Raw genomic sequence first — 16,258 nt, 5'->3', positions numbered from 1 at the left:
TCAGCCCTCTGCACAGATGGTTTCTGCTGGACAGACCTTGGCCTGTCTGAGCAGAAGGGGGTGGTCGCAGGCCCACAGCAGGCTCATTGCCTGGACTGTGCATGTCTAGGCACCCCTTCTGTGTCTGGCAAAAGGCAAGATGCGATGAATGCTGTGTGCACCTGTTGTCAATTTCCAGAAAAAGAATTCTGGGATCAAAGAATCTTTTAGCTGGTGGCAGTGTCGGAATGAGCAGGAAGTCGGTATGCGTGTGAAGGCCGGTTCCAGCGAGTCTTCTGCAGGTCTTCTGCAGGTGTGGCTCACCGGTCTCTAAAGCCAGCTGCTTCTGGTCATGCTTGACGTGTAAGGGAGGGTGAAGGGAGGGGAAACAGGAAAGTTGGCTGTGAGAGCCGCCAGCCCTGATGGGCCGCCCAGACATGTGCTCTGGTTTTATTTTTCAGCCTTTAAATTGGTTGCTTTCTTGGCTTCCCTTTTAAAATTCAGGTACTTGGATTCAAAGCTGAGACCTTTTGGCAATGAATGGTCTGCCTTTAAGAGGTTCCCGAAATGATCAGCCTGGGCAGTGAGAGAGCAGCAGCCCCCCACTTTCCTGGGATGTTCACCTCCCCAAGCTGGTGCTCCATTTGTTGCCCAGCAGCCCTGAGTTACCCTTAGATGGGCACCCCTCAGCCTGTGCAGTGTGGCTTGTCACTGCGCCCCCGGACAGCCCCAGTGCTCTTTGTGGGACCAGAGCGGTTGTCTCTTCCTGCTCCTGATGGCTCCAGTGGTGTGTTTTGTGTCTCATTTTCTTGCTTTTCTCTTAAGTTCTGGATAAAATGAGCTCCCAGAAGGCATCACATGGTAAGAACCTTCTCCTTAGTAGACCATCTAGACATGAGTCGCTGAAGCATCTTTCCTTGCAGTGAGAGTAGAGGCACGGATCTTTCCTGGCCTCCAGCTATTCATGCTCAGTGTTGATAGATGCAGTGCCCGCATTCCCTTGTCTGCACCTGAGGCTGCTTGGCTCAGTCAGGCTCCTGTCCAGCCTTCAGGAGAGACTCTTTCAAGGGCAGTCCCGCGTGGAGCCTGTTGCGGCTGACCAGTGTCATCACCATGGCCAGGCCACCTCTGGACAGGAAGATCACTGCAGATGACGGGTAATACCCAGAGGCACACTGCCCCTGCAGCAAAGCTTGGCACATGCCCTGGGCGCCGTTGGGGAAGGGAAATTGTCCTGCCAGCTGCCAAGCACACGTTTGAGCTCCTGTTGCTTCCCCGTCAGGAAGCGCACTGATGACTTCATGATGCTGCGTGGCATCATGACGTCAGGCGTCGCCCTGGGTGCCAGAAGCCCTGGGTACGGAGCTGGGGTATGCTGCTGGGCCTGGATCTTGATGTGGACCTCCAGGGATAGACTTTGCCCTGCTGCGAAAGTGCAGCCCACCCAGTCCCAGAGGAGGACCAGCAACCTCCTCATTTTAGAAATGGGCTATGTCAGAACGCCAGGTGTAAGGGAGGGAACCAGGATGCAGGTCTATTGTTATCTGGTGTGCTCCTTGTGGCATTTGGTGGGCCACTGTGACATACAGGAAGCTGGACTAGATAGGCCTGTGGCCTGATCCAGCAGGGCTCTTCTTATGTTCTTAACCAATTGCACCTTCATTTTATTTGGACTGAACCTGAGCTTTGTGGCCCTCAGCCAGTCCTTTACAGGTTCAGATGTTGATTCAGCACCTCCAGTTGCTCACCTGTGTTCTGTGAAAGCATTGGGGGGAGGGGTGGCCTACTGATGGCATCTTGTGCCAGCATTCTGGGTAACTTCATGTCAATGCTAAAGCACATGTGAGACAAGATGATGATGATACTTCACATTTACGTAGTGCTTTCTGTGTGTGCAAAGTATTTCACGTGTGTTATGTCGATCTCACAACAACCTAGACACGAAGCAAATGTTCCTGTCACCTTATTGCAGCTGGGGAGTTGGGCCAAAAGGAGTGCTAGCATAAGGGAGAGGCCAGATTCAAAGCAGGCATGTCCGGATCTGCAGTTTAGTTTCCAGCCACGGCACTCTGCCACACAGGTAGAACCCAGTGGTACCCCCAAGCACAAATGCCACAGGCCACAGCGTTAGTCCCAGAGGCAGGACCCATGAAGCGAGGATAGACAGTCAGCCTCAGCTGGGACCCGACAATCCAGACAGATATCATTGCAGGTGGTGCAGATGCAGGAGAATTGGCAGGGCCAGCAGGGCATGGATAAGGCACCCAAGACGCTTTCTGTGCCAAAGCCAGATTGCAAGGTCGTTTTTGCAGCCCAGAGGGGAAGCGCAGCACCACCTCAGCCGCTGGTTCCTGCTTTCCTTCTTGATCAGAGAGACCTTCTGCAAGCTGAGATGTGAGAGTGGCTGTACAGGGAGCAGTCCCTGGGGGAAGAAGCAGGCAAACCACAGCACTGTGGCAGGCATCCCTTTGCTGTGGCCTGAGACTGCTCTGCCTGAGCCAGCTGCCTGGTGGGGGTGGGAGGCCCATCTGTGCCCTGAGGTGTGGGTGTCCTCACAGTCTGTGTTTTTCTCTTCTCTGCCACAAGCCCCGCCCGTCTTTCGCATGCGCATGGTCCTCTTTTATGGTGGTAAGAGTCTTCCTCTTTTTCCTTCTCTGGTTTGGCTGACAGCAGACCCCTGCTCCCCCCTTCCTGGCTACAGCTGAGTAGGTGTAGATACCCAGAGCCAGAGCCAGGGCCAGGCCTCCTCTGCTGCTTGAGCCCCTCAGCACGGTGCCTGGTGTGCTTCCACCCTCTGCTTCTAGTGCATCTTCTGCCACCACTTGCTCTCAGCCCTCAAACGTGGCCTTCTTCTGGTTTGCCCTCTTGGAGGGAGCACATCACGCTGGCTGCTCTTGTCGATATGGAGCTGTTTTGGCTTTGTGTTTTCCTCAGGAAGCCCCCCCCCTTCTTTCTGAAGGCAGCCTGGCCTGGCCTCAAAGGCATCCCCCTCTTGAGCACACAAGTCTGCTCAAGGGCAATTTTGCATTTCATGGGCGACCTCCCACGCCTGGCTCACTAGGAAATGAGTGCTTGTGAGACCAAGAAAGAACCCTGCTGGTGGGAAATGCTTTGTGCTTGTGCCACTGTGAAATAACTCCACCCCCCAAGGTGTGCAGTCTTGGCAGTTTCAGTGTTGATGGCCATTTGCTGTTCCTGTTCACAGCCTCAAGCACCATTTTCCTAATGTGGGCTCGGGCAGTGCTTTGACAGCTTGTTTTTATCCTAGCAATCCATCCTGCCTCTCTGGGTGACAGGCCTGTTCCCTAAATTAGACGGTCCCTTTTCCCCTCGTGCTCACTGGCTTGGAGAGCAGGTACACGCAGGTGTTGCCACCTTGACCAAGACGTTTCACCCCTTTCGAGCGTGGGGTCACTGCAGGAGAACCTCAGCCTGCTCAGTGTACGTGAGGCAGTTCTTCCTGCAGGGAAAGCATTCAGCTCCTTCCACCTTTTCCGAAAAGGGCCTCTTCCGTAGCAGAACGTGGCCACCGGTAGGCCCTGCTGGTTCAATACAAAGCAGGGTGTAAAGGTGTGGATTGGGACCGACTGAGACCTTTGCAAGGATGCAGGCCTTGGAGTCCCTGGGGCATGTGCTTTCCCCACAGCAATGCCACCTGTTCCACGTTTAGAGCGGCCTTTCCAAGCACAGGGCAGCTGCCAGCAAGATCCCAGGAGCCTTTCTGCTAAAAGCGCAGGGACTTCCCTCTTCCGGTGCTGAGGCTGGGGGAGCCTGGGCTGAACTCTCAGCACAAAGTCTGGTTCCAGCCGGTCTTGTTCTCCGCAGTGTTTCCTGAAGCAGAAGGATGCCCTGCTGTTCTGGACGCTGTTCTGAGTGTGCCAGGAGAGGCCCTGCCAGGCCAGCTGCCCACTGAGTTGGTGCATTGTCTGGACGCTTGGAGCTTTCAAGCCTGCTGTGCTGCTTGTGCGGCCACCTCATTCCCCATTGGCTGTTGCCTGGGATGCAGCTCTCTGACAGAGCAGCTGCCCCCCCTCTTGTGGGATGTCAGCTGCTGTTTTCGTGGGATCCTGTTGGGCTTGGAGCCTGGTCCGGAGACTTGTGAACAGGCCTCCCTGCTGACTGGAGCAAAGCAGGTCTGAGTCTAGCTAGTGCTGAGGTAGGAAGCACCTGCCATGCGACACAGTCTGCCTTGAGTTCCTGTTCTGTCAGCAACTAACCAGAAACTGATCTGGAGTCAGAGCGGGAAGCACAATGAAAACAGATCCTTGGCTCAGCTCCTGTGAGAAAGGCAGTGCCATACTCAGTCAGTCAGAAGGAGTGGGGAATAAGACTGTTGATGTTGTAATGCCCTTGTCCAGATCAGTGGTGCAGCCACATTTGGAGTGCTGTGTCCCGTTGCCACATCTCAAAAGGGATACTGCAGTGCTGGGAAAGGTTCAAGGAAGGGCAGGCAAAAGGATGGGGGGGCTGGAGCATCTTTTTGCATCCCCTCACTGCACATAATCAGTCTATGGAATTCATTGCCACGTGAATTCATGTGGCGATGGCCACTTACACATCTTTGAAAGAGCAGCAGATGCCTTCGCTGGCTGTGTACAAACTCCAGAATGAGAGGGAGAGTGTCTGAAGGAGCCAGGCGCATCCCTTCATCTTCTGCTGCGGACTTCCCAGTGGCACCCAGTGGGGCCCCTTGGCCTCAGGGCTTGCCTTGAGTTCGTGTCAACTCCCCAGATGAGAATGGGACAAGGTCAATATTTTGTTTTTCTTCTGTTTGCGTCCAAGCATGCAGGAGTCGTGCATCCAAAGACCCTTTGCTGGGTGCTCATTGCCTGCGCCAGGCTGGACCAGGAATGTAGCTGTTGACAGGACTGGTGGCAAGAAGCTTCAGATCCAGAGGCCAGGAAGCTTTTTGTACAGTTTTGTTGGAGGCCTGAGGCCTTCTTCCCTGGGACAGATCCCTGTGGTACCCTGAATACAAGGAGATTCCAGTGTGATCTCCTTCAGAGTCTGGGACCTTGGTCACGAGTGCCTGTTCTTTGGGAGCGATGAGGCCCCCGCCCACCATGAGGGTGAAGTCCCCTTGGAGTCTGTTTCTAGGTTCTCCCCCTCACCTGTCTGTGGGTGAGGAACTGTCTGTGAGTCTGTGGAACTCCTTGCCACAGGATGTGGTGATGGCATCTGGCCTACATGCCTTTAAAAGGGGATTGGACAAGTTTCTGGAGGAAAAATCCATTACGGGGTACAAGCCATGATGTGTATGCGCAACCTCCTGATTTTAGAAATGGGCTACGTCAGAATGTCAGATGCAAGGGATGGCACCAGGATGCGGTCTGTTGTGATCTGGTGTGCTCCCTGGGGCATTTGTTAGGGCTGCTGTGAGATACAGGAAGCTGGACTAGATGGGCCTTTGGCCTGATCCAATGGGGCTGTTCTTATGTTCTTACCTGTGGCCCAGGCTCAGGAGATGGGGGCAGCTCCTCAGCCTTTTTGCTGGAACCTGGACCACCTCAGCCTTTCTCCTTCCACTCCCACTAACTTCCCCTGTTTTCCTTCTCCCCTCTTTCTCCTTTGCACCCTAAAACTTCTCCATCCCTTTCCAGTTTCCTCTGGGAATCCCGGCTAACCTCCCCATGGCCCTTCTCACCTATGTTCCCCCTTGTGCCCCTGCCTCTTCTCAGGAGATCCTCTTTCCTCCTTTCTCTTCCTTCTGACTTTTTCCCCAGGATAGTTGTGGAAATGCTGGCTATAAAGACCAACTTGGGGGGGGGCAGATTAAGTGTGTGCAGGCTAATTCAGTTAGGCCCAGTTTGACCCCCCCCCCCCACTTTGGAACACTTTAGTAAACTTCAGTGCATCTCCCACCCCCCCCCCCCCCCCCGTGTCTCCATTGTCCTTTATGCAGCCACACCATTGAGCATTATGCTGGGTCCCTGCACACAGTTGCTTTTCCCCTGCATATGTGTGTGACGTGTATTTTGAAAAAGCACTGTTGGTAGTATATTTACATTATGGAATATAGGCTGCTTTTGTGCTCTGCCGTTAGCTCCAGTTGCACCTTGGCAATTGTCCAATTACAAACTTTTACATTCATTGCGGTAAGCATTAACAAATTGGCAGATGCTGAGATTTACCAGCAACTCAGCATTGAGATTTTGGGCAGCCCAGTGGAAATAACGGTCAGGACATAAAATGTTTCTTATGTTTTCTGCATCTGACATTTCAGCCACTGACACAAAAATGTTCTTTATCTGGAAATGGAGTTGACATTTGCTGATGGCATTCAGTTGGTCATCATGAAACTCGCTGGTAAACATCAGACTGTTCTGACGGGGGTGCCTTAGAATCTTAAGAATTACTGGTCAGAGTCAATATCCACAGAGCCCAGATCAACAAGAACACCTCCTAGAGTGACTGTGGGCTGAAGTGTCTGTGGGAAGGGTCATTTGCAAGGTCAAGTCACCATAACTGAACTAGGATTGTGGTTTGTTCACACTTGGGACTCAAGACGGAGTGGTTCCCAAATGGCTTTCCCCAAATTATATTGCAGTGAGATGTGCTGGATGTGCTTGAGTATTCCTGAGTGGTGGAACTGCAAAGGTTCTATGACTTTGTGGTTCTCTGTGGTTCAGAAAAGGTTCTCTGAAGCATGTGCTTGAAGGTGGCGCGTGGGCAAGAAGGCCGTGCCACACTGTGGGTTCTTTGGTTTGCCTGGAGGGATCTTGAGAACACTCTCTGGGCTATGATGTGGTGGCTCTGATTTGGGTGGCGATTGAGGCAGTACAGCCAGAAAGGGTGGCAGCTTGGATTCTCTCCACATTCCAGAGTACTTTGAAAAATAACAGGTGAGACTGATGGCTAAGAAATATTGCTGAAGTGAGTCGGGCTGTGCCAGAATCACGCTGTCTCTTGCCTGCAGAGGTGGCCTCCTGTTCTCTCAGGTGCCTCGCAGGGGTTTGTTCTTTGTCTTCCTTTTGGCCGGGGGCATGGGGGAGACGTGGATCCGCGTTCCGGAGGATCCAAGGTGCTCGGGCAGAGCTGCTCGCCTTACACGAGCGCATTTAGCGGCGACCAAATAGTTGCCGCTAAAGTGAGTATCCCCATTGTGGGGCTGCTTCCCTTACTCAGGGGAAGGGAACGAACATCCCCTTCTCCCGAAGAGCCTCCCGCAGTAGCGCGGGAGGCGCTACATCCAGCGGGAGCCCTCCATGGAGCCACGGGGTCCCGCAGCTCCGGGCAGCTCAGGATTGGGCTGAGAGATAGGAGAGACTGGGCAAGAACGGGCAAGCTATTCTTGATGGTGGTGTCTCTTATGGCATCAGCTGAGGCCAAGGGTGGGTCCAGATTGATCGGAGGGGGTTGGGACAAAGCCAGAAGACTGAAGGGCAGAGGGAATGCTGCTTCTGTCAGGTGCTCAGGCCCATCAGACACTCTTTCCATGGCTGCTGATAAAGGACTTGACTGTCCTGGACTTGGAAGTTCCCAGAGGAGAGACTGGGCAGGCTCCAGAGGGCCAAGACCAGCCCCGCACAGCACCTTCCTTCTGGGGCTGGCCGGTCTTGGGTTGTGCCGAAGACTGCCTGAGGCTGAGGGGTGAGTGCAGCCCCCGCCTCCAGAGCCTCAGTTAGGGCCAGCTGGCCTTAGTGGGGAATGTGAAGCAGGAGGAGGACAAGCCCCTGGAAGCTGCTTTCCTCTTGCTGCCATGGCAACCAGGAGCTCTTCCCTTCTATTTTTAAAGGGCTGTGTGGAAAACCTGTTCCATCCTTTAACCTGCGGCCGTCATCTCTGCCCTGGGTGGTGGAGATTTTGTGGGTTGGGGGATGTGCTGCCCTGCAGATGTGCTGACTTGTGGAAGCCCCTGGCAGGGGGGCTCTTGGCATGGCCCTGCCTGATGGCCTCCCCCTCTTGCTCCTTCTCTCCTCACAGAGCACGAGAAGCACCGGCTGTGCAAGAGTGCAGACTACATGAACCTCCACTTCAAGGTGAAATGGCTGTACAACGAGTACGTCTGCAAGCTGCCTGCCTTCCAGGGCAGAGTCCCTGAATACCCAGCGTAAGTTCCTGGGCCTCCCTTGGCTCCCCAGCCCTCTTTGGGCTGCTGCTGTCCCGATGCTGCCTGGCCGGCCTGACCCCTTTCCAGCTTCATTCTGATCCCTTCCACTCAAGAATCCGTGAAACAGAACATTGCCTTGGCATGAGGAGGGGCAGAGTGCTAGATGATGCGTTGAGAAGCTGGAGGTGTTTCTAATTGTCCCCCTCTCCAGCACCTATACCAGCTGGCAGGGTGCCCTGCTCTGGAGTCCCAGGGCAGTCCCCAACATATTCCCTTGTGGTACTGAGGGGGCAGGGCCTGGCCTGGTGGCCCTCAGCTTGTGCCTGAGCTGGCCAACCTTGGATGCCATGATTGGGGGGACATGATGGAGACATACAAAAATCATGCAGGAGGTGGACAGAGTGGATAGAGAGAGACACTCTTCTCCCTCTCACATAACACCAGGACCAGGGGACATCCACAAAAGTTGGGAGAGTTAGGCAGACAGAAGAAAATATTTCTTTATTCAGCATGTAATTAGTTTGTGCAACTCCTTGCCACAGGGAGTAGTGATGGCATCTTGCCTGGAAGCCTTTAAGGGGATTGGACAAATTTCTGGAGAAGTTCATTATGGGTTACAAGTCATAGTAGATAAGTGCAAGTTCTTGGTTTTAGAGGCAGGCTACCTCTGACTGCCAGATGCAGGGGAGGGCACCGGGACGCAGGTTGTGTCTGTTGTCTCGTGTGCTCCCTGGGGCATTGGTGGGCTGCTGTGAGATACAGGAAGTTGGACTAGATGGGCCTTTGGCCTGATCCAACGGGGTTCTTCTTATGTTCTTATGCCTCCCCACTCCCCCCCAAGCACTGGGTTGTCTCATGGGGAGGCCTGCATTACTTGCTTTTTTGGTTGGCAAACAGGGCACATTAACCAGCCATATTAACCAGGGATGAGAAAGTCCAGTGCGGCTTGACTCGAGTCGCTGTGTCACCGCCCCCCACAACTTGACTAGAAAACGAGTCATAACAGGGGCACTTTCTGAGTTGTAAGTCACCCTCTTGCGGCTCCAAAGGACTTGAGTCATCACCCCCCTTTAAAAAGCCCGCTGTGAAATAAACGGGGCTGCTGCCTGGGTGTGTGTGTCAGAGTTCTCCTTACTCACTCCCTGCTGTCCCCGCCCATCTGTAAACAGGGTGGGAGGGACTGTGAGAGAGCAGGACAGAAGCGGCGAGAGGGAGGTGGGTCACAAGCAGCAGCTGGGAGGCTTACCAGGACGACCCAATCCTTGGCAGTTCTACTCAGAAGTAGTCCCACTCTAGCCGGTCATTCAATGAGGCTTCCCCCTCCCCACCAGCCATGGTGGAAAGCGTGATCGCTATGAACTGCCTCCTCCCCGTCCCCACCTCGTTTTTCCCCTTCCAGCCAATCGTAAGGCAGGAACCCCCTTGGGCTCCTCCTCCTGCTCTCCCTCAGCCAATAAAAATACTAGACTGCCCATTGCTTCCAGTGATCCTCCGATCGTTCCTTCCTATCACTGATGAGCAAAAGAGCTTTCTCCCGCCTCCCCCTCCTGCTCGGATGCATTAACCCTTTCCTGCCTCCCAACAGGCACTCCCCGCTGCTCGCCCTTTTGGAATGCTGGCCCCACAAGGTTTGTCATGCAAAAACAGTAAGCAGGCTCACCCAGACACAGGCAGACTTGAGTCAGCAGGCATGGGGCTGAGTGCAGAGTCAGGGAGGCCCTGACTCGAGTCCTTCTCGGGCTCTTCCACGTGAGCGACTCACGAGTCACCAACTCACCCCAAATTGCTCGTTTTTGCAACTCAACCCTGGTATTAGCCACACCCACCCCACTCCCAGAAAGTCACAGGAAGGGCCAAGAAAATCCAAGCAGCACAACACAGGAGGCCCAAATCCAGAGACCGAGTTCCTGTCCCCGTCGCCCCCAAGCCTGTGACCGTCCCTCGGCTGCTGTCCAGAAGGCCAGCCATGCTGACCTGCGCTGGGTGCTGCTCCTGGCCCATTGGTTGGCACTTTCTCCATAGTGCCTATACATGTGCTATTGGCTTTGTTTAGTGTGTTGATCTTTAAAAATAGTTTAAATGAAGTCTTGGAGCATGTTTTTGTTAGCTGCCTTGGCGCCTGTGTAAATGGGGGGAAAGGCAGGATAAGAATTAATAAAGTAACTAAGTGCAGTTCAGGTCAAAGGCAGTTGGCTAGGATACACTTTCATCATTTCCTGATGAAATTGGAAACCAGAAGCAGGTGTCCCTGTGACCACACAGGTTGCTCCTGCAGCCTAGCAGATAGATGGACAGACGGGATCAGACAGACATGACCAGCCCCCGGGCTGCTTATTCTGGTGCTCCTCTGACTAGGAAGTAGCAGCCCAGTGGTTAGTGCCAGACCTGGACCCAGACCAGAGTTCAAGTCTCATCTCAGCCCCAGATGTCCAGGGTGGCTTTGGGCAAGGCCATCATTTTTTTTATTAGTCTCCACATTCTTCAAAGAAAGGTTGTAAAGTAGGCCGTAAAAGATCATTCATCTTATTTAGCCTAAGTCTGCTTAATCTTCTTGTTCTGCTCTTGGCAAAGAGCATTAAACATTTGCTGCTTCTTTCCAAGAATACTCTGTATGTATTTAAAAACTGTCCACAGAGATTCTTTTCTGTCTTTCTTACTGTTCTGTAGGCAAAATATGCCCAGTGCCTTTCTCCTTCAACACCTTAGGAGGTGGATAGAATTTTAATTGTGAGCAGAGAGAAAGGGACCATGACTGGGCTTGGACAACAATCTGGCCATGGGCTCAAATTATTGCGAATGAACCTGGGAGAGCTGCAGGCTTGTGTGTGTGCAACTCTCTTCATGTGCCAGAGAGAATTGGAAGTGTTGCTTCGATTTTAAATCAACAGCACCCTCGTAAGCCATCTGAACTTGGAAAAATATTAACTGTGGTTTGTTCACAAACCAGAATCTGAAACCACAGTTTAATCCCAGTTTATTTAAACAAACTGTTAGTTCATGCATTTGTTAGTTTACTTATCAAATTTACATCCCGCCTTTCTGTTCCAAAGGGCATCCAAGGTTGCTCACAACATCAGTGTGTGTGTGTGTACGTGTGTAAGGTACAAAAATAAGCATATCAAAACCCTTATCTCCCCCACCAAAAGCTAGGTGGTGAAAAGAAATATTATATTCAGGTTGGCCTTCTTAATCTGCAGGTTCCAAGCCCATGGTGTGGGACTGACCCAGTCTCCCAGACATGACCAGAATCGCATTCTGGTCGTGCCCGAGAGGCTTTCTGAGACATGGGGAGACCACGCATGTCCACGCAGTCTGCTCATGTCTCCGAAGGCCTTCTGTGGCCTCTGAGAGGCACTTTGGATTTTCCAAAGAACAGGCAGTGCCTCTCGGAGGCCTCAGAGGTGGCAAAATTAGCTGCATGTGAAGCCTGGCTCAGAAGGGGCCGCGTTCAGGGCTGGAATGACATCCTTGTGGCCAGGGTGCCTCCGTGCTGTCTCCCTGCCTCTTCTGCTGTTGGGCCTGACTGGCTGAGGGTTCACGGGGCTGCCTCCGGCCCTCATCTTGCCTCTGGGCAGCAGCCATGACGGCTCGCCAGTCACAATGCACCTTACGCTGCTGAGCCATTAGCTTCACTAAGAATTTGCATCTCCATCCAATATGGGAGATGCAAAAATATCAGTAAGCAACTTGAGACAAATGAGAATCTCCTCGCAGTTGGAAACCCAGGCTGTGTGGGCAAGAGATGGAAGCAGGAATGAGCTCATCCGCAAGTGGGGGAGAAACTCTTCCCTACCCCGCTGGCAGACTCCTCTGACCTTGAAAGGGGAGCAAGGGGCCTTCCTCTCAATTGGGGCCCTTGTTTTTCCTTTCTGTGCTTAAGGGACACACCTGAGGAGCGCTGTCTGCCTGTGGGGCTGGATGAGGGCCCCCATCTGCTTGTTCCCCAAGGCCCTGCTTGTGTTCCTGGTGTCTTTGCTGTGCATCTGGGATGACTCCGAGTGTCCTGCTGAAGCATTGCTCATTTGCCCCTTAGTGATGGCAGTGGCAGCAGCTTCCCAGATACTCCCAGATGCCTCCAGGGTATCCTGCTGAACTTCTGAGAAGTTCTCCTCTATGCCCTTAGAACCTTGGGCTACCTGGCCTGCCCAGGCTGCAGCCTGCCTGATATGGGCCTTTCCTGTCACTCTGGGCGGTGCTCCAAGGGCAGGCCTTGTGGCTGCTGATCCCCACACGGCTGCCTCATGACGATGGTTGCATGGAGTGGACCTGCCAGGAATGGCTCAGGTGCACAGCCAGGCTCTTGACGGCCTGCCTCTGTGTCTGCCCTGCTTTGGGCTGGAAAGTGCAGAGGGGCTGGATGTGAAGAGCAGCTTGTGGGTGAAATGTCCTTGTCCTTAAATGAGAGCAGTATGATGGGCGCCTCGTGTTGAGTGGAGGCCTGCACTCCTGGTCATTGCCCTGTACCTCCTGGCCCTCAGGTGGCCTGTGGAGGATATCCAGAGAGTGCCATGAGAAAACTCTGCCTCTCGCTTGTCCAGAAGTGCTGGGGAATGGGTTTCTCTCCCTCCCCCCCAAGCAGGATGCCTGGGTTCCTTGACCACCTCTACGTGCAGCCAGAAGGAAGCATGGCTGACACATTTCTTTTAGTCCATGAAATTTCACAGTAAAATGCCCTGCATTTTACACCCCCAGCCTGTAGCACGTGCAGACAGGGCTTTGTGAGCATTTTAGCACAACGTCGATTATTGTTTCCAGCACCAGGCGGCCTGTGTCTTTCTGTCCCGAAGCGTGAAGGGTTATTTCAGGCTTCCCAGCATGCCCTGGGCTCGCTCGTTCGCTCAGTCGCACTCCCTCAGTCGTGTCTCTCACGTTCTCTGCAAACTTAAGCAGCCCATAATTAGCACCATTTGTATAAACTCAGCTGCCAGTTTGGCAAAGGCCATAATCGACTGCAGAGATCACACCATGCATTTGCTGATTGATTTCCGTTGCCTTGTTTGCAAGGGCTTCGTGTTTAGGGGACATTTAAGAGGGACTGGCTTTGGCTCTGCACGCAGGCACTGGCCCCATGGAGTGCATGGTGGATGAAGAGGACACTGTGTGCACGCCTGGCTGTGGAAGGGGGGGTCTGGCAAAGGAATGGGAAGCAGCACCCTGGAGCCAAGCCCAAGGAAGGAGCAGCTCCTGGAAGGCTGAGGCACTGGGGCCTGGCTGGAGAATTGCTGGCCCAGGAGAAGCCCCTGAGGAGGCCTTGTCCTTGCACACCTGGCTGGCTCTTAAAAAGCCTGGCTGTATGAGGGGTGCGAAAGCTTTGCTGGACTCTGCCTTGTCCCCCAGGAAAGCTGGTTCGTCAGCCTTCTGCCCATTGCTGCGCCTGGGTAGGGAGTGTCTAAGGCTACATTCCTATGTACACTGTCCTGGAAGAAGGCCCCAATGAACACAATGGAACTTGCTTCTGAGTAGACCTGCACAAGCTTGGACTGTAAGATATCATGAAAAGCATCTAAAGCAGAGGTTCCCGAACTCCTCCAAGCACTGGCGTCACTAGCAGGTGCGGTGGGTGCAGGCCGCACCAGGTGACGCGGGGGGGTGATGCGCCCTGGGGGGAGGACATGCTAACATCGAAGGGTTAGGAGCTACCCCATCATGCCATACACTGTTGGATGTGGAATGGCCAGCGGAGTGCAATGCAAAAAAACAGAATTGAAATCACTCCTTTCGTTCAAATGTTATGGCCAAAAACTGGAAAGAAAAATGCATGGAGCCCTATGGAAAGTGAAAGTGAGCCGTATTGCGCGTTTACTCGCAAGTAGGCATACTTGCCATAGCCCGTCAGAAAGGGCAGGCTGAGAGGAATCCAACGACACCTGAATGGATCTGATCCAATGATTGCACCCCCCCAAAACACCTGAGAAGCTCCCCCCTCCCAGTTGCGAGTCTGAGCCCCAAACGAAGCCACGTGGCTGCGTTTACTCGCAAGTAGGTGGACTTGCCTTAGTCGAGGCAGGCTGAGAGGCTCCAAGGATGTCAGAATAGAATAGAATAGAAAATTTATTTGTCATTGTACCCGTGTGCACAAGTGCAACGAAATTAGGTGCTTTCGCAAGGTAAAACAAGACAAGACCAAAACAAAACAACAATGTCAGACAGACTACATCTACAATCACCACATTGCTAAAACTCTGTTCAGCATATCACTGCACCCCCGCATTTAATCTAGACACTGCACTGGGATAAAAACTGTTCTTTAATCTACTCGTTCTTGTTCTTATCACCCTATATCTTCTTCCTGATGGTAATAATTCAAAAAACTGGTAACCGGGATGCGAGGGACCTCTCAGAATTTTTGAGGTTTTCGACATACACCTCGTACTGTAAAGCTCCTCCAAAGAAGGGAGGGAACAGCCAGTAATCCTCTGAGCAGCACTGATAACCCTCTGGAGCGCTTTTCTCTCCACCACTGCACAACTCGCAAACCAAACACAGAGACAATAAGAGAGAATGCTCTCTACGTAGCTGCGATAAAAAATGACCAGCAATCTCTCAGACAGTTTTTGTCTGCTGAGGAGTCTCAAAAAGTGCAACCGTTGTTGGGCCTTCTTGACCAGAGCAATGGTGTTTGTGCTCCATGTCAAATCCTTCTTCATAATGGTCCCCAGAAACTTATCCTCATCCACCTGCTCAACACAGTCACCCTCAATACACAAGGGCCAAATGTCAGATGGTCCTCATCCAATGAGTGCAGCCCCCAAAAACACCAAAGAAGGAGTTTCCTCCCTCCCAGCTGCCTCCCCCCCAGTCTATGGAGCCCTATGGGAAGCAAAGCAGCCTTACAGTTGCGTTTACTCGCGATTAGGCAGATGTAGTCAGGCCAGGCAAAGGGGAATGTGAGGACACCAGAAGGGTCCCAATCCAATGGAGCTGGAGCTGCTCCAGAAGGCAGCCTCCCCCCCCCCAAAAAAAAGAACAAAAAAGAGGCTTGAATGATAAGGGGAAAGTTATCTATTTTGCACTTGTGAAGCCAGGAGGGGCTTTATTCTGATGTGCCTGAAATAGAAGAACTTTAAACTGGGCACTGGGAGGGCTGGAAGTCTCACTGATTCTTTTTGGGGGTTGTTATTGCAAGCAGACGACAGAGTAAGCCCCACTGACGACTATGGGACTTACTTCAGAGTAGACATGCATAGGATTGGGCTCACAGGCTGCAATCCTACCCACACTTTCCTGAGAGTAAGCCCCATTGACCACAATAGGACTTACTTCAGAGTAGATTCACTTGGTGGAACAGGACTGGCTCCCCCTTATTTAATTATTTTATTTCAATAATAATAATAAACTTTATTTATACCCCGCCCTTCTCCCCAAAGGGACCCAGGGCAGCTTACAACATATTAAAAACAGATTAAAACATAATTTAACTACGGATAAAAACAGACTAAAACACATTAACAGATACCATAAAAACAATAGTCAGATAAAAAGTCAAATAAAAAGAGCATAAAGCAGCAGATCATAGAGGACTCAGGCCTATAGAAAATACTAAAAGATGTAAAAAGGATGTTAAAATTTTAATTTAATTATTTATTTTGATTTGCTTGATGATGTCGCTTCTGGCCATGACATCACTTCCAACGGGTCCTGGACAGATTGTCATTCTAAAAAGTGGGTCCCAGTGCTAAAAGTTTGAGAACTGCTGCCATAAGGTGTTAGTAAGTTGACATGGGGTGTGTGTGTGTGTGTGTGAGAGAGAGACTCTACAAGTTTTCAAAATCACTAAAATCAGAGTTTGGAGGAATAATCCCATCATGTTATATATCAATCAACGTGCAATTTCATGCAGAATGCAGTGAAACAAACCACGTTGAAATATCTGTGTTCTATCAAAAGGTACAGCCAAAAAACCAGTGGGGGCGGGGCGATGGCACATCACCACGCCCACCTGGGGCATTGCCCCGCCCACTACATGGGGTGATGCGCAGGCCTCCCGCACCGGGTGACGCGAATCCTAGTGAGGCCACTGCCTCCAAGGGCGTTGGGAGCCTCGCAAGTACTGGCGGGGGCAGGACAGGAGCTGGGCGTGGCCACAACGGCACTGCAGTGATCATGGCGCCTCTGGGACCCAGGGCAGTCTCGCGTACCGGGGGGGCTCCTTAGGGTCTTGGAGGCTCGCGGCCCGTTCTGTGAACCTCCGTGCAGCTGCCCTGACCTGCAGTCTCCGATCGGAGCTCA

The 16,258-nt window shown here is 52.5% G+C and overlaps 1 protein-coding gene across 1 annotated transcript in view; it reads left to right on the top strand.

Annotated features, from left to right (window-relative positions):
• LOC136639365 (protein unc-13 homolog B-like) overlaps positions 1 to 16,258 on the top strand; it is a 210,172-nt gene that overhangs the window by 161,721 nt on the left and 32,193 nt on the right. The window contains exon 26 of the mRNA XM_066613488.1: positions 7,903 to 8,029. Within this exon, the coding sequence (XP_066469585.1) occupies positions 7,903 to 8,029 (127 nt within the window). The remainder of the gene's footprint in view (positions 1 to 7,902; positions 8,030 to 16,258) is intronic.

Source organism: Tiliqua scincoides, chromosome 2 (assembly GCF_035046505.1).
Source record: "Tiliqua scincoides isolate rTilSci1 chromosome 2, rTilSci1.hap2, whole genome shotgun sequence".
Taxonomy (NCBI): domain Eukaryota; kingdom Metazoa; phylum Chordata; class Lepidosauria; order Squamata; family Scincidae; genus Tiliqua; species Tiliqua scincoides.
Note: the sequence above shows the minus strand (reverse complement) of the source record. Positions and strands in the feature narration are given on the sequence as shown.